This window comes from Cupressus sempervirens, chromosome 11 (assembly GCF_028749045.1).
Source record: "Cupressus sempervirens isolate cs-2001-9-10 chromosome 11, ASM2874904v1, whole genome shotgun sequence".
Taxonomy (NCBI): domain Eukaryota; kingdom Viridiplantae; phylum Streptophyta; class Pinopsida; order Cupressales; family Cupressaceae; genus Cupressus; species Cupressus sempervirens.
Window position 1 is genome coordinate 597,629,833 of NC_143128.1, and position 18,971 is coordinate 597,648,803.

Here is an 18,971-nt window from a genome sequence, read left to right on the forward strand (position 1 = left end):
ACAAAAAGTACTTTACACCAAAAATTTGCCGACCTTTCATTGATCTTTCAATTTCATACATATAGAGTTTCGAGATGACCATTACAATAGAAGCTTAATCGGTTCATCTTTTGAAAATGACAAATGGCAAGATGCTAGTTTGTCGTATTACAAAAATTACAAAAGAAAACAAAAAGAGGGCATAATGTAAATCATTTAGACTTCTTCCCCTTTTCTATTTTTGCTCTATATGCCATAGCAGCAACTATAATTGGAATTAGGTCTTCATGCCTAGGTATGTGGATATTGGTATACCTTAAAAGCCATTTAGAATGTTCTCTAGCCAATTCCTTCACGGCATTGGACTGATTTGGCAGTTCCTCTTTGGCCATGTGTATACATCCACTAAGTGCCTGTAGTTCAGTGATCTTGTCTTGACTATGGAAGTTTATATCTGACAAACTATCCAGAAATCTGGAAAAGTTCTCCTTCATGGCATTGACTCCAATAAGTGCTTTTCCTTGGCCACTAGTTTGAGAGTCTGTGTGTAATCCCCTCATAAGTTCAAATCCTCTGTCCTGCGTCTTTTTCACCTTTTCCTCTGTTTCTCTGCAGATTGGATCATCTCAGTTTTAAACTGCATGCTTTGAAGCCACTTGAATAGAGGCTCATCTCCCTTTGGTAAGATTTTAGCTTCCACTGCTTCTTTGGCCTTCATTTGGATGATCATCTTCAAGAGGGAGATGCAATCTTCGCATTTCACCCTTTCTCCAGCCAAAGTATTGCCATTTGATATAAGTTATCTTTTTCTGTTTCCAATCTTAAGATAACATTACCAATCTGTTGCATGATTGTGACTCCTTCTGATTTGAGTTTCTCGATCCATTCTTTACCGATCTGGCCATAATGCCTATCTTCTTCGAGCTGGGAAATGAGGGCTTGCAGTTCAGCTACAGTAGGAGTCTAGGTTACAGACACACCAGAGATAGTTGCCAGCGGAGTGACTAGTTGCCTAATGAACTTGTTCAATTCTTCTATCTCGGCTTTCATCTTGATCTTTGCTAACTTAAGACTTTCTAATTGTCCTATTACTTCATTACTTGACCTCCACAAGCCAACTTTTGTGTCATGTCTAGCTTCTCCAAGATCGATTGAATGCAGAGTGAAATCATCAGGCGTCATGTCCTTGATTCTCCCTCCTTTGTTTGGCTTGGCTATTTCCATTGTCAAGTGCCCTGTTTCCGGATCTTGCCCAAGTATTGACAAAGGCTTTTGCTTCTTAACTTTTGTCAATGCAAACCCGAAACGAACTATGAGAGATATCGTATCTTTCATGGAAGTACTTTCATCCTTTCTCTTTCTCTTCTTTTCCAAAGTATCTTCCAACCAAGAGTCTGTTCCTATCACTTTGGAAGTTGTTCCAAGTGATTCAATACTGAACATCTTTTTCTTAACTGGAGTTATTGCTACAGCAGTTGAAGAGAAAGGATTTTTCAAGTCTTTAGAGATAAACCTAGAAGAAGTTTGGCCCTTCTCCACTTCTGAAGTTTTCTTCGCCGCCTCATCTAACTCAGTGGACTCGCTGCTGCTACTCTTTCCATCTCCTAAGTCTACTATCTGTATAAGGGAACCACTTGGCCTCAAAAGTGAAGCACTCACTGATGCAACGGGGCTATGATGAGGAGATGGAACTGGAGTGGTATGAGGGGATGGGACTAGAGTGCAGGCACTGTCCTTTGGCTCTTCCATCTTCTTCTCTTCAATACCAGACTGGGTTCCTATGACTGGGAGACAACCATCATGACAAGTTTTAGCTATGGGGACATTCTTGTTCAGAGGTTGATCACCTCCTCCTAAAGGTTGAGTTGGCCCTTGAGTGGAAGCTATGGTCACACCTGCTGTAGCACTCTAAGATGAAGTAGGCATTGCAGCTGCTGGAGAAGCTTGAGTGGCTGGACCCTTACTCCGGCTCTTCCTGGTTGTCCACTCAACCCATTTCCCCGTTCTCTTGATGATTCTAGCCATCATGGTATCAAGATTCTCTTCCACATCTACATATGGCTCGGAACTAATAGGAATCCCCCTTAACTTAGTCAAATAGGTATTGCTATACATATTTTGACCATCATCCTCCAATCCTTCAACATTGAGATCAAACCATATGTCTTTACTTGTTCCACCGTGAGCCTGGCAAAAGCACAATCTCGACTTTCCAACTCATCCTTGCAATCTGCCCAATAATCTTCTACGCACTTCCAATTTGTAACACTTCTCTTGCGTATCCATTTGGATTGAACATAGGTCTCACAAACTCATATTCTTCCAACTTGTACTTAGTCTCGAATGCCTTGAGCATATTCTTAGCATTAGAACGAGACTCACAACTATAAGCTCCAACCTTCATTGGGAGTTCATACCCTTTTTTCCTCGAGCTTGTGCTCAGCACGTTCACCTGGATCGCTTGCCTCGCGATCTCTATTAGCACAATCAGATCACTTGGGTATCTGGGCAGCTTCAAAGGAAATCCGTCGAAAGTTGCAAGACATAAATACGAAAAGGATAAGAACTTAATAAAATAGCTACCAAACTGACTGATGGCTGCCATTGCCTCTGGGCTAAACCTCCTCTCTGGGCATCCTTGGAGTTCCCTGCAAATCCTCATTGTAAACGAGTCATTAACTCTGACATATTCTGCATAGCTATTATGTAATTGCAAGCATGGATAAAATTCATAACTTTTCACATCATCAAGGAAGTTCTCTATTCTCGGAAGGCTTGGCCTCAATTGTAGAGAAGCTAACATATAAATCAGGAAAGATGACATGTAGAAGGTATTGTAAAACTTTGCGGCACTGAGGGCTCTGGATAGATGCTCACTTACCTCATAGGCCCAATCCACATAATGTGTATCTAAACAGATGATTTGTACCAAAAAGAAATACTGTTCAACAAAATTGAGCGTTTCTACCTCACCTTTCAATCGATGTAAGAGAACCAAAATGTCTACGATCTCAAGCTTGAGATCGGTGCCAAATAGAGTCTTAGGAACCTTACTCTTAGCTCCCCGTGGTTTTTGGAACCAAGACCTCATGGTTTCTTTTTGCCACACCATTTTCTTCAATGAGAACTCAGACATGGCTCCTCCTATTGTCAACTTGGAAAATTCTTCTCGCTCTAGAACCCGGAGGCAATTTACTATAGTTTGTCTATCGATCGAGATTAAAACTGTATGGTCAAGCAACAAAATTTGTCTGGTGTCCAGATTGTAGTGATTTATACATTCGACAATCAGCTCGAGAGCTTGAACTGCCACTGGAAATCTAGTTGCTTCCACTAGCCCGCTTCCTCGGAGTTTCTCTGTTATAGGGTGAATTGGCTTCGTCCTCAACCTCCTTTGAAAATCTTGCATGTCGAAGAAACGGAGCGAGGTGTCTGTAACATTCTGCAATGTTGACTTAATTCCATTCAGCCCATCGAAACCAGCGAATCTAGTTGCCATCTTATCTGAGATAGAAGTGAATTGAAACCTTACAATTGAAAGCAGCGTAGAGAGTAGGATTTGCAAGTATATTAGCTTTGAAAATGCTATACAATTCAACAGCATAACAGCTCAATAAAGAAAGCGGTAATTTGAAAATCTGTTATGTTTCTCTCTATATAGAAATCTTAATTCACTCGTTAATCTTCAAGATCCACGCCACCCGAGTGAATTAAAGGATAACTCTGTTGGATTATTAAATGCAAGAGTTTCTAATGGATTTTTCCATGTCTTTTCACCGTTTCTACTGGCCCAATGGTAACTTTCTTTTATTACAAAGTTACTTTCCAGTTTTTCACAAGTTCTGGAGAATTAAGAACGAAGTACTCCGTAAGGAAATATCCGCTCAGTCAGATTTTGCTCGAAATACCTTTCCAAATATGATTAACTCATTTCCATTACCACTTTTAAGTATCTTGTGATCAATTTGTGTGCCTGATATGCTTGCAAAGTTGATTTCTTACTGGATGCAAAAAATCGCCTTCATAGGTTGGAAACCCGCCAAGGAGAAGGCGATTTCCGTTTTTCCACCCTTGCCTTTCTCTCTCACAAATGCCTTTATTGGAAAACTGACTTCATGGATCGAAAGCCCGCAGTGGAGAAGCTACTTCAAAGTTTTCCGCTAGAGGTGATTCTAGGCACTATGATGAATCCCGAGTGCCTCCCAAGGCAGAATACTGTAATGTAGGGACAATCTATCCATAAAACAACTTGTTTCCTTCTTGCTTCAGCCTGTAAACCTCATTTGTTGCTTGCTGCGGAAAATCACCTTCAAGGGTTGGAAACCCGCCGAGGAGAAGGTGATGTTGGATTCTCCACAAGCTTCATTTTCTTTATGTGCAAACTATGATAAGCCGCAAACGAGTTCATCCTCGGAAATAACTTGGTGAAAATCATTATAAGATGCAAGAATCTCCATTGAATTAGGTTCTAGGCTACCCAAAAACTCACGACAACAAGGAAAACCCACCTGGTTATGTAATGCAGGAGAGGAGAAAAGGTGAAAAACCCGATGGAGAATCTTTTCACTTGAGGCGAAAGAACTAGACTTGGGCATACCTAGACCAAACTAAGACACAAGATCATTTTCCACTTTGCAAAATGGGTACAGGATGAAAAGTGGGGCAACAGTTTATTTCTAAATTTCTTTATTAAATTTCTAAAGTCGTGCCCTCATTTTGTATGTGACATGTGTAGCTTGATTCTTCATTAAATGGCAAATTGGGATACCTCTACAACTAGGTCAGTTGTAGGGTCTGCCAATGACCCGGTAGATGCATGACCATCAGGATGTGTAGGAAGTGCCCTAAAGGGGCTAGAGACAAAGCATGGCATATGATTTTGAAGAACCTGTATATAATATTGTAATAAGCATAAAATGTGAAAAAGTAATTAGTGCAGGCATATCTCATCTGAAATACCACCTTAGAGGGATCGTATGGCAAGACACAAGGGTTTGTCAGTTCACCATGAAAGAAATGAAAAGAGAGATGAATGCCTTGCTCGCTGCCCAAGAAGAGAAAAAATTGCAAAAGGAGAGCAAAATTGGCCATGAGGGTAGCCATTTTTGAACCACAAGGCATCTCACACTATCTCATTTTTAAGAATCATTTATTATTTTAAATTCACTATCATTAGTTTAGAATCTAGACTTTGCTAAAACAATGATCATTTCATTAATGAAATAATGTGGGTTGTGACTAGATATCCCAGCCAACCTTGATGAAGAAGAAGCACTTGAGGGCATAGTCGACTCTCATCGTGGCCAATTGATCTACAAATCTACCATCCCCTCAGCTCCCACTTCCACTGGTTCTAGTAGACACCGTAGCTTTTGTGTGCACAAAAACACTCCTAGAGCACAACCATCACTAGAGGGTATTGGGTGAAATAGCGATGTGCATCGGAAAGTTGACATTCAATGTGTCCATTTTTAGTTTTTCAACATCCTGTTCAATGTTGCAACTATTCCGTATTGGCTGAGTTTTGCAACAATAATTATTGTGGTAGAAAAGGGCTACGAGGTTGTTACAAATGTAAATGGCAGAATACTTGACTTGTTAATCAGAGATCAAATGATCTATATATACAAAGAGGAGAGTCGAATAGAATAGAAACATTCTATTCTAGACCACCTAAATATTAGAAACATTCTAATATTTACAAAGATACAATAAGATACAATAGTGAGCATTAAAAAGAAACACAAAGATTATTCTAATACCCCCCTTAATGCTCAATCTATTTACTACACCAATAGATCCCCTGAATTTAACAAACTTGTCAGGACCAAGGGGTTTTGTGAAAATATCTGTTGGTAGCTCTAAGGTAGGGCCATAGAGTAACTGAATAGATCCATCTTCTACTAACTGTTGGATGTAATGGCAATGAAGCTCTATGTGCTTGGTCCGTTCATGAAACACTAGGTTCTTGGCAAGTTTGAGTACTCCCTGATTGTGTAAAAACAAAGAAGTCGGACCTGCTTGAGGAATATGCATATTTGCAAGCATCTGACAGAGCCAAACTACTTCACAAGCTGCCTTGACAGCTCCTCTATATTCTACTTCTGTAGAGGAGAGTGCCCGTGCTTGTTGCTTCTTACCGGTCCAGGTAACTGCTGCAGATCCGATACTAAACACATAGCCAGAAGTAGATTTCCTGTCATCAACTGAGCCGGCCCAATCGGAATCGGTGAATCCACTGAGCTGAGGAGTAGCACTCCTTCTATAAAGAAGACCATAATCTGAAGTACCATGTACATAGCCCAACACACGTTTCACTGTAATCCAATGATCAGTCTTGGGGTTCATCATGAACCGTGAGATGTAGCTGACTACAAAACTGAGATCAAGTCTAGTAGTAGTAAGGTAGATAAGACTACCTACTCGTTGCCTAAAAAGTGTTTCATCTATAGGAGGAGAATCAGATTGTGCAGACAATTTCAGACCAGTCTCCACAGGAGTGGAGGCAGGTTTGCAATCTTGCATTCGGAACCTGTCAAGCAAATTTCTGGCATACTTGGACTCGGACAAAAAAATACTGTTGTCAGTCTGCCAAACCTCAATACCTAAACAATAATGAAGCAATCCGAGATCTGTCATATCAAAAGTTCTGCATAGATCCTGTTTGATTTATGAAATAAAATGTTCTAAACTCCCAGTAATGATCAAATCATCCACATAGACAACAAGAAAAAGTATATCATTACCAGAGTATTTAATATACATATTACTGTCTAACAGGCTACGCTGAAATCCCTAAGCAACCAAGTACTGATCAATCTTTATGTACCAAGCCTGAGGGGCCTGTTTAAGACCATAGAGGGCCTTCTGGAGTCTACATACTTTTGGTTCTGAACTGGCAACCTTGAAACCTAGGAGCTGCGTCATGTAGACTTCTTTCTGTAATTCACCATTGAGAAAAGCACTCTTCACATCCATCTGATGAACTTTCCAACCATACTAAGCTGCAATGGCAAGAAGAAGGCGAATAGTGCTCATCTTGCTTGTCAAGGCAAAGGTCTCCTCATAGTCAATGCCTTTACTGGGTGAATCCTCGAGCAACAAGTCTAGCTTTGCATTTGTCCAAGGTACCATTTGCATGGTTCTTGACCTTATAGACCCATTTACAACTAATGAGTTTCTTCCCAGGAGGAAGATCTGAAAGAACCCAGATGTGATTCTTTTGAAGACTTTGAAGCTCATCATCCATTGCCTGTTCCCATTTTGGAATTCCTTTGGCCTCTGCATATGTCTGGGGCTCAGGGATACTGTGGATGTTGGCCATAAGAGCAACATTAACTGTGTTGTGTTGAATGCTCTTATTTCTGGAGGTTCTACCCTCAATGAGTTCATCAAGATGAAGATCCCTAATCGTTTGAGCCCACCATTTTGTCTGAAGAGTAGAGGAGCCAATATCAGATGCCGTCGGAATAGCTAGATGAGGAGCAGAAGTAGGAGCTGTATTATCTAAGGTAGCTGAGGTGGTGTATCAATAGCATCAGATGACTCATATAAAATAGGACCCAAGTCAGAGATTGTTGAAGACTGAATCTCAAAATGCAGCAAGGAGGCACAGAGCTGAAATGGTCCGAGTTCCTCATCAAACACAACATCACAACTGAAGATTAAACGATCAGTGTTTACATCAATCAGTCTATAGGCCTTATGTGTGTGACTGTATCCTATAAACATGAGTTTCTGGCTTTTGGAATCCAACTTGGTCGTTTGGCATCAAGAATCCATACATATGCTAGAGAGCCAAAAACTTTCAAATGGTTGATCCTAGGTTTGCGACCAGACCAGGCTTCCTCAGGAGTCTTATGGTTAACTGCAAGGGTGGGTGACCGATTAAGAAGGTAGACAGCTGTGGATACTGCTTCTGCCCAATATTTTCTAGTAATATTTCTATGTTCTAGCATAGCCCTAGCCATTTTTGTGATGGTACGGTTTCGACACTCTACAACACCGTCTTGCTGAGGGGTGTGAGGTGTGGTGAACTAACGTCTAATGCCATGAGTAGTATAGAAGGCAGAGAAAGAAGAAGAATAGAATTCCCCCCCATTATCAGTCCTAAGAGTACAGATGGGGAAACCAGACACTTTTTCTACTAGGGCTTTAAACTACTGAAATACAGGAAAAGCATTTGATTTTTCCTTAAAAAAATATACCCACAGTTTGCGACTGAAATCACCCACAAAGAGTAAGAAGTACCTATTCCCAGTAACAGGTGTATTCATAGGACCACATACATCAGCGTGGACCAGCTGGAGTACTTTAGATGCCCGCCATGATTCACCATCCTTAAATGGTGTCCTATGTTGCTTCCCTATTGGCAAGCTCCGCAAACACGATGGTTCTGGGTCTGGATATCAGGTAGGCCATGGACTAAATTATCCCGAGCAAGTTATGCTAGATATTGAATGTTCAAGTGATTGTATCGCTAATGCCAGAGGCTGTTGAGAGCGGATGATTTGGCGATGAAGGCATGCTCAAGGGAATTGCCTGAATCGACAAGCCTATAAATACCATGATCCTCAAGACCGACAGCACGTGTAGTGCGAGAAGCACGATCAATAATCGAACACTTATTTCCATTGAAAACGACATCCAACTGAGGGGAGTGCTTCATTATTTGACTAACAGACAGAAGATTATGTTTCATGCCAGGAACATAACATACATTGAGGAACATAAGTCTTCTTCCTCTGGACTGAATCTGAACATTGCCCTTGCCGACAATATTGTATTCTTTGTCGCCTCCAAAGATTACTGAGTCAGAATAGGGAGTGAATTCAACAAACCAATCACGCCTGTGAGTGAAATGTCGGTAGGCACCGAAATCTATGTACCAGGCAGAAGATTTCACATGATCTGCAGGTATGTTGGCCATAAAGGCATGGTAGATAGATTCTCTCTGTTGAGTGTTGGGCAGCATAGGCTTGCTTTTTAATTGAATCTGACTTCTGATGCTGCTAATACAAATGCTCATAATATGTGAATGGCACAAACTTCGAGGTGAGAAAATGAAAGACCAAAAAAATCGAAGTACCTAGAAGAGAGCTCGAAAAACCCAGAAGTAATATGTTGTTAGAATCCGGATCCACTGGCTTGAAAATTGAGGCACAAAAATCGAGGCACCCAAAAAAACTGATGACAACCCATTTGAGATCTCGAAAGACCCACCAAAAATTTAAAAACAAAAAAAATTCCGACCCCAAAAATTAGGGTTTCGAGCCAAAAAACCAGTCAGCAGACATGGAGGTCAAAACAACAGAAAAATGTTGTTCGCAGATCTGAAAGTGCCCAATTTTGATCAGAACAGGGAAGTTTTTGTTTGAGACAACATAGGCAAGGAGTTTTTAGCAAAAAAGCTGTGATTTCACCTTTAAAAACGTTGTGTTTGGCAAACTGTGACTTCAGAAACAACGCGAGTTGTAGAGAACGCGATTTGAGAAAACATGTAAGTTGAAGACAGGAGGCGTGATTGCCGTAGTTGCAAAAGTCGAATCCCTTAGTAACAAACCCTACACGAGTCAAGAACTGGCTATTTGCAAATCATGAGTAACAAACCCTACACAATTCAATCAAGGAACTCGTGATTTGCAAACTGATGTTGCGCTTTGCAGACCCGAGTTGCAAATATTTCTCATCCCAAACCCTAGCCTAAACTAGGTATAATGAAGCAAAACAATTTAGGGAAAGAATAATTTTGAAAATAAGAATCAGAAAATTTCAATAAGAAATTATTATTTTCAAAAAAAATCCAACCTTGCTCTGATACCATGTTACAAATATAAATGGCAAAATACTTGACTTGTTAATCAGGGATCAAATGATCTATATATACAAAGAGGAGAGTCAAATAAAATAGAAACATTCTATTCTAGACTACACCTAAATATTAGAAACATTCTAATATTTACAAAGATACAATAGTGAGCATTAAAAAGAAACATAAAGATTACTCTAATAGAGGCGCCTACGCCAGCAGACTTGAGTGGGAAGTTAGTTCAATTATTTTAGCTTTTAAATGTTTTATAGTTTTACAATTTACTTATTTTTGTTTAATGTAAGATATTCTAATCAAAATTGTGTACTTAATGCTAATTTTATTTCGTGCTTGTGGGTTGCTCAAAGATGTTGTTTCTAGGGCCAGAGTTGTGGTAGAAGACCAAACATTACAATGGAAACAATTTCGTTGCGCTGTACTTTCAAATGGATGGACGGATGGAAGAAACGTACCATCATCAATTTTTTGGTTTCTTGCAAGGATCAAGTAGTCTTTTTGAAATCCTTGGATGCCTCGAACAAGATAAAGATAGTTGAAACTTTGGTTCTAGTGTTAGAGCTAGTTGCAATGGAGGCGAAGGTTGCTGACGTGGTGTAAACAATAGCCGGCAATGCAGCGGCATGTGGCAGCAAGTAAGATCCCCTAAGAAAAGTACAACACACTTTTTTGGTCTCCTAGTGAAATGCATGTCCTTGACCTTTTGGAGGACATAGGAAAATTGGATTGGATGAGGCTAGTTATAGAGGACACAAGAAAGGTAACAAAATATATCTACAATCATCCTTGGGTTCTCCACTTGATGAGAGAATACACCCATCATAAGGAGTTGGTTGGAGCTGCGACCACGAGGTTTGCAACGATTGTTATTAGTTATTTGACTTCTTTGAAGCAAATGTTTGTGAGTCAACCATGGCTAGACTCAAGTTATTCAAAGAAGCTTGATGGGCAAAGTGTTGTATACATTGTCTTTGACAACTACTTTTTTGATGGTGCTACAGAAATTGTGAAGGTAACTTGGAACTGCAAAAGTTGAATATTTAGTTTTTTTTTGTATACAGTAATCAAGTTTTTCATTATTAATTTGTAACTCTAGTCTCTGATTAATGATAATATTTTTCTAATTTTAAATTGTAGGTGTCGGAGCCCTTGATGAAAGTTCTTCACTTGGTAGATGGGGATCAAATCCCAATGGGGTGTCTTTATGATGTCATGAATAGGGCCAAAGAGGCTCTACAAAAATTACTACAAGGGGAACAACCTAAAATTTGACCCCATATGGGCAATTATTGATAGGAGAAGGAACAATCAGCTCCACCAACCCATTCATGCAGCGGGGTACTTCCTTGTAGAGTGGTAATATCACTCAAGTTTACAGATACAAAATAACACAATTGATATACACATGCATAGAAAATAGAATGTACCAGTAATACCACAATCCTGTAGGCAAGGAAATTATTTCTTTATTAATACTAGAAAACCCCGCCAGTACATTGACAATCATCCAAGTACTTATAAAGGGTTCGTTGGTTGGAAACCAACCAACGCAGTCCCTCACCTCCTAACCACCCAGCCCGACTAGCTTAACAAGTGCTAAACACAATAGTTACTTTATTCCAACTACATCTATCCCCCAAAAAAAGGAAGTCGTCTAGAAGACGACTGCTGAACATGAAAACAACAAAAAAGAACTTTGACTGCAAGAAGAGGGATGGGAGGACATCCCTGTGTGCGGATTTGCTTTCTCTATCTTCCAAGATTCCTCCATTTTTACTTTTTCTGCTTCCCATTGATGAGAGGTGGCAGCCATAACCTGCCAATGCTCTCCCTGCCCTTTGCCATCTCACCCTCGCCCTTTGCCATCTCCCTTATCTCTTCCTTTGCTTTCAGTGCCATCTACCTTATCTCTTCTTCTTTAATTGCTTGTATGTGCCACCTGTACGACCCTGAGCTTCCTCCTGTCTGGGAACTGATAAGTATGGTTGCTTGTACTATAGTTGACTTTGCATGTACATATGTTATATCTGCCTTTCGTACTGATTTTTCCAGCTGTTTATGTCGTACAGATGTCACAAACTACACATGTTGTACGACCTGCGGCTGCAATACGGAAGTATGCCATACAGAAATTTGTCGTACAATCTGTTGCCTGGACTGATGCCACAGTACAGAATTATGTCGTACGGTCTCTCCTCTGGAATGATGTCGTACATAAGGATGCCAGAAGTGATGTTTTCGTACGAGATGTCGTACGGGATGATGTTGCTGTACTGGAAGTTGCCTTACAGGATGTCGTCGTACGGTGTCTTCAAATGAAATTTGGAACTGCCAATGTCGTATGCTTGGTCCATACGGTGGTCTACATATTAATCTGTCGTACAGTGGTCCTCTCTGTGTTGCTTGGCCGTACAAGTTCTTCTTCTCAGATGACTGTACGAGTTCTTCTCCGATGACGAGGTGTGGTCCTCTCTGTACGGCTATTTTCCTGACTACTCCATGCACCCTTTCCTCTTGTTGTACGGCTGTCCATACGGCCACCCTTTCCTCTCCTATGGCGGCCATCACTTCGACTACCTCTGCACTTTCCTGTTTGTCACTTCCTTCTCGGTAATTCCTTCTCTGTCACTCCAGGTAATGTTTTGGGTAATCTTTTGTGATTCTGTATCTTTATAAGGACTTGGTTCAGCTTTTTCTCTTTTTGCTTTTCGTCCTTTTTCCTCTCTTATATTTATAAAATAGCTACTTGCCAATTTATTCCGTCTCTCATACGCTTTTAACTTAGACCCATTTACGAGGTCTTTAACAGGTTTGTTATCCCAAGTAGATAACTTTACTGCCCCATTCTCTTTATGCTTCGTGTACTCCTTTGAGTACCTTCCTTCTAACTAAGAGTCTTGTACTTGTAACATATTACATTCTGCGTGGGAAACTTCATAGTCTCCCATTTGCCAATGGAATAATCCATTAAGGGAATTTGTGTCGTCGTCTGAGCATTCCCCTAGTCTGAGCACCCCTTGCTCATCTGGTTCCATCCCTTCATAGTTTTCTCCTTCAGAATCTGATGCCAAGTCCTAACTTACTGACTGGTTCTTGAGATCTATAGTGTACTTCCTTCCTTCCGATTCAATAGAGAGAGTGTTTCGTTTCTAGTTGTGATTGGCCTTTGCTACTACTAGCCATTCTCTCCCTAATAAAGCATCATATCCTTTCTTCTCTAATGTAATAACCACAAAGTCTAAAACAAATTGTCGGGTTCCTATTATTACCTTTTGCCCTATCAAGGTGCCAATCGGTTTGATGCCATGCTAATCTGCTCCTACGAGCTAGAATTTGGGCGACCACAAGGTAGGTTTCCCAATCGCCTTCAAGTATCTTCCGATAGAACATTCACCTCGGAGCCTCCATCAATTATCGTGTTTGAGAGTTTGTACCCCATGATCTCCATCTCTACCACTGTTGGTGCTCTCCCTAGACCTATTGTAAATAAGGTGTTTTCTTCCTTTTCCACTGAAGTTTCTTCTTTTTCTATCCGCTCTACTGCTTTTGGTTCCACTTGTTCTACTGTTTCTGGTTCCCCTTGGGGATCCTATTCAGTTGGTCGCGTTCCTTGTGTCAATGCGACTTGTAACTGGGGTAGTGTATCCAATAATTCCCCAACGGAGACCGAAATGGTAGTTTCTAATACTTTCCTCATGATGTTAGGTACGCCCTTGCCCCTAGAGGTCTTGGCTGGCTTAGCTGTTGTTTCCCCTCTCAACTCATGTTGGATGTTCTTCTTTGCCTCCTCAAATCTTGCTTTTTCCACAGTCACCTCTGGGTACATGGCTTTCTTGGCTTGCATACTTGTTATTGCAAGTACCTCACTTTCTGATCCTGCAATATCCAGCATGTTCACACCTTTTTGCCTTGGGCAATTTGCATCCTCATGGTTGTCAGGTCCACACCATTTACAAAGCATTCCTCCATTCTGTCCCCCTCCGTTTTGACATTCTCGAGCAAAATGGCCCCATTTGTTGCATCTTCGACATTGGATCATAGGCCGTCCTTGAGAATCATATTGGATTGCCCATCGCGGTGTGTTTGTGTTGCTATTGTTATTACTACTATTGGCACTACCTCTTCGGTTATTCCTGTACCCCCTGGTGAAGCTTCTGTATTATTGTTCTTTGCGGGAGTTGCTGGTGGTGTAAACTATTCTCCAGTAAACAATATCTGGGCGTTCCTTGTTTTTAGGTTATAAGGGCAGTCTTTGATTGCATGACCCCCTATCCGGCAAATCTCGCAAAACATCTTTCTCGAGCATGCTCCTTTGGTATGACCCTCTTTTTCGCAATCTGTTAACCATAGGTCTTTACCTTCCTTCTTCTCATCCTTAGTTCCAGCTACTTCCTTCATTAGCCATTTGAGGTCCTTCCTCAAGGCTTGGATCGTTTTCGACCCTTCCTCACTCTCCTCTAAACTCTCACTAGAGCTTCCATGCCGTCTCCTCTTCAAGGTTTTATTTTCACTTTCAATGTCCATGGCACGCATACAAGCATCTCCAAAAGTGGATGGTGGGACTATCTTCATTTTTTTTCTTAAGGACGAGGTGATTCCTTCAATAAACCTTCTTTAACCCGTCCACAAGCTTATTGTCCAATTTGATGATGAGTTCCTTTAGTTGCCTGGTATAAGCCTTCACCGATTCCTTCTTGTCTTGCCTAGTGTTATAGATTTTTGTGACAATTTCATCATCATCTCTTAACAATTTGAATTCCTCCTCAAATGCTCCACGCAGGTTATCCCAAGTGTTCTTCTTGCCAGCATCCAAGTCTGCATACCAATCTATGGCGATCCCTCTTAATGGGGCAAGAAATGCCTTAACCATTTATTACTATCATTCTCCCCGTTCGCTTACCATATAGTTATACAAGTTTTGCAATGGCGAGCAGGGTCCTCTGATCCACCCCCGTAAATTTAGGCAATTTTTGTTTATCTAATACCATTCTCTTTCCTTGTTGCCTCCTTCCCAATGGAACCTCACTTCTTGATGGAACTTTACTTCTGGATGGAACCCCACTTCCCAATGGAACACCCCTTCCTAATGGAACACCACTTCCCGATGGAACACCATTTCCCTATGGAACAGACTCTTGACTCTTTATCTCCTCCTGACAGAATTCTTGTCGTGCAGGGGTTTCTAGGTTTCTGCACCCGAACTACCTTCCTGGTGTTTCTGAAATAACCAAATTGGCTAGTTCCTCAATGGTATATTCAATCCACCCTTCCTGACTTCGATGGGAATCCCCTTGTGTTCTCAAGTTACGGCGTCTCTCTTCTTGTTGCTGGAGACGTAAGGTTCTTAGGGCGACTTCCTCCTCAGTTTCATCCTCTGGTGTTGTCCTCCAATATTTATTTGGAATCACGGGCATGAAGTAATTCAGTGCCTATCCCCCTTTCATGGCTTATTGGGTTCCTCTAATTTGTGATCCCGCGTCCTCCTCTCGGTAAACTGTTGAAGAACTTGTTGCCTTCTTCGACCCCTCTCGATCTGTGCTCTTTCATCCTCAATATGTACTAAGTTCCTTGCTAAAAGCCAAGGAATCTGTCCTAGGAGATCATGCACCACCGGTGGCATGGAGAGTTCGTCACATACCGTGCTCTCAAGAACCGTCCTCTCACGGGCTTCCCCTTGCACGTAATATTCGACCGCAACTTCCCACGTTGTCACTAGGTCGCACGTCAACTAATCCCCCCTAGTTATTTCCTCCTCTCCGTCAATGTTAGTAATTTGGATGCAAGGTATGAATGGTCTTCCCATTAGCCCATCCTGTCTGGTAAAATACCTCTAGATCTGAACTTAGGCAATGACGCCAAAAATGTAGAGTGGTAATATCACTCAAGTTCACAAATACAAAATAACACAATTGATATACACATGCATAGAACATAGAATGTACCAGTAATACCACAATCCAGTAGGCAAGGAAATGATTTTTTTATTAATACCAGAAAACCCCCGCCAGTACATTGACAATCATCCAAGTACTTATAAAGGGTCCGTTGGTTGGAAACCAACCGACGCATTCCCTCACCTCCTAACCACCCAGCCCGACCAGCTTAACAAGTGTTAAACACAATAGTTACTTTATTCCAACTACATTCCTCAACCCTTGTTTTTGCTTCTCTCCATCCTATGGGGATCCCAATGGAGAGGTCATGAAGGCTTCATAGATTGCATGCAAAGGATGTTATATGAGGTTGAGGTGAGAGACTTCATTGCACTTGAGATGGAAGTGTATCAGAATGCGACGAGAAAGCTCTTTTCCTCAAATTTGGCAAGAATAGGAAGAAACACTCAAACCCCAGGTAAAATATTTGGATGTTTGGTGTCTTTTACATGCATGATAAGGAGATGAAAACTAAGTTACTAAAATATATTCTCACCTTATTTTCTAACTCTTTAATATTGATCTTGCAGATGCTTGATGGTGAAATTGGAGCGGAAATGTTCCACATCTGCAAAAACATGTCCTTTACTAATCGGAGCTTATATGAGGCCATTCACACAAAGAAGAGTAACAAGTTTGCATAGAAATGCCTCAACAACCTTGTTATGTGCATTATAACCTTAAGTTGCACATAAGAAAAGTAGAGTTAGCACCAATTGGTCCACTTGATTTGGAGTACATAGATCCCTACTGTAATTAGACATCACAGGAACAGCCTCCATTGTTCACAAACGATGACATCTAAGACTCCTCGAGGTAGGATATGCAGAAGGGTGGATCCGCAGTGGGATTTGATGACATTGATGAGGAGGATAAAGGCACTGAAAGTGAGGAGGATACAGAAGATAAGCAGTCATTGCCAATGTCCAGTCACAGCCACCTACATCCAAGATGCAGGTCCAGTCCCAACCACAACAGATTTCAAGGGCTAGACTCTCTCCCTTTCCAGTAGTTTTTACTCGAGTTGGTGAGAAGGGGAAAAGGAAGATGTAGTCTATTTTCATATTGTACTTGACACTTGTATTTGATTAAAGTTTTACAAAGACAATTTGCTATTTTTAGTTTGCTTCAAGTTTAGAGTTGAGACTATCTACAAGCCATCAACATTCCACATAAGGATGCAATTTTGTTTCCTATTTGCATTTATATGTATATCTACATCAGCTTGTTTGGTTTGTTTACTTATTTATTCACTCATTAGATTCATCTCCTTATTAAATTTTGCAAAAAAATGCATTTCCAATTAAATTTAAGCAAATTTTGAAGTTCCCGACTTATCTCCGATATTTGCCAATATTTTTTTTTTGCCCTTGGCAACAAGTTATCAATTACGATATTTTGAACTATGGTTTTTAGTATTTACAATGGAGATGAAAGCGATATTCAAAAAATTATATAAATGATGTTTCTAAAAGAAACAATCATGAACTAAAACAAGAAATAGAAACTAGCTGTGCTAACTAAAGTACATTAAAGAACTGTTTGGAGAATTTTTTTGCAAAGACACTCAATATGTGTGTTTTATTTCTAATATTTTATGTCATTTTAAAGCTTGGTAAAAATAATTAAAGCATTCAAAATGTTTTTGCATTGTGACAGAAAGAATAGATGATGAAACCCTCAAGATTGTGTTCCCAGTGAGGCAGAAGATTGTTCATTTAATGTCACTTCAATATTCTTGCCAAGTGGAATATCTGATTGTCTACACTCCTCCTTACCAATCAGAGGAAACCATAACTGATTGGATTGACACAACCTAAAAGGAGTAAGAATATTTGAATATCTATTTAAGAGCATTTTACCATTTGCCTCAAATCAATTGATTTTGATTTTAATTTTTTTCTCCAAGCATTAGGTCATTGGCATGGAAAGTGAAATTATGAGTATCCCAATAAGAGTGAACAAGGTTGCTGGTTGGTGGTTGATGGTCAAATTTCTAATTTTAATTGCAAAAGGAAACAAACACAACTATATCCCACGCTGCAGTTGGAATGTAGCATACTGAATTATAAATGCTTTAATGCCAGATATCGATATACCATAGTGTTTTTGACAAGTGAAAAAGCACAAAAATTAGTATAATTTGCTAGCTATAAAGAGGGTATCTCTCCTCTAATATCCTTTAAGGTATACTATAAATTATAGTAAATCTTGAATTCTAGAAACCTCAGTTCTTAAAACAGACCTTAAAAATGCAGTCCCGCAGAAATCCTCTTGTAGATGAAGAGGTGGGCGTCCTCCAACATAGGTCCAGAAGAACTTTTGCATATAGGTGATATCTCCTTTAGGTGACTAGAATGAAGAAAATAATAAATTAGAAAGCCATCTCATGAGAACAGGGGCAGTCAAATTCTCTTCGTTTGCATGGTAAGGCTCACTATGTCCTTCAGAAAAAACCAAATAGATTTTATCTAAGAGATCATTATTGAAATACGAATTAAAATGCAAAATTCTAAAATGCTGTAGTGAACAATGCATCTAAACGTATCGTCCCACTCAACAATACGACACAAACCTTGAAAAGATAAAGATTGTAAAGTGGTAAGAAAACAGCTATCTATAGGTAGGAAGCCAATAGTTAACCATGCACCAAAATCATACAAGCTAGACAATAAATCTCATTGGGAATCATCAAAATAGATATGCATTGCCTTTTGTAAAATAAGTTGGCAAGCACATTATCAGATGGTTGAACAAGTATTAGAAACTAAATATAAAACGCCATGGATTAATTGCACGTTGAAGAAAACTGTTTATCACACGACTGAGTATTCATCTTGTAATATCTTAACTTGTTACAAATTAACATTTTTTCTTTAATATATTGTTTGACTTTTAGTTAAAATTTGTTGCTACTATAAATGCTGAGCTGCATTCTTTGAATAGCCTGTGATGTTTACTCTAAAATCTGAACCATGTTCATTTTGTGCACTGATTTGAGATTGCCATTTGGTGTCCTGAAATGCATACAAAGCACAACTCTCGTTTACAAATTTCTTCATTTCTTTACCACATCGAATCTTAATATCTGTGGGAAATCCAGAGTAGTTTAACAAGCTAACAGATTTTTATTCATAGGCTCTTGAAGGAAATTGTGAATAGCAGTTACAAATTGGCCCATTAAGAACAAGAGATACACATATTTGCAACAGCTAATTTTCCTCACCTCAATT

The 18,971-nt window shown here is 40.0% G+C and overlaps 1 protein-coding gene across 2 annotated transcripts in view; it reads right to left on the reverse strand.

Moving 5' to 3' along the window:
- LOC149531093 (S-adenosyl-L-methionine-dependent methyltransferases superfamily protein) overlaps positions 1 to 18,971 on the reverse strand; it is a 130,711-nt gene that overhangs the window by 91,434 nt on the left and 20,306 nt on the right. For both annotated transcript variants that reach the window (XM_089810528.1, XM_089810529.1), the window contains exon 2: positions 17,984 to 18,090. In XM_089810528.1, coding sequence (XP_089666654.1) covers positions 17,984 to 18,090 — 107 coding nt within the window. The remainder of the gene's footprint in view (positions 1 to 17,983; positions 18,091 to 18,971) is intronic.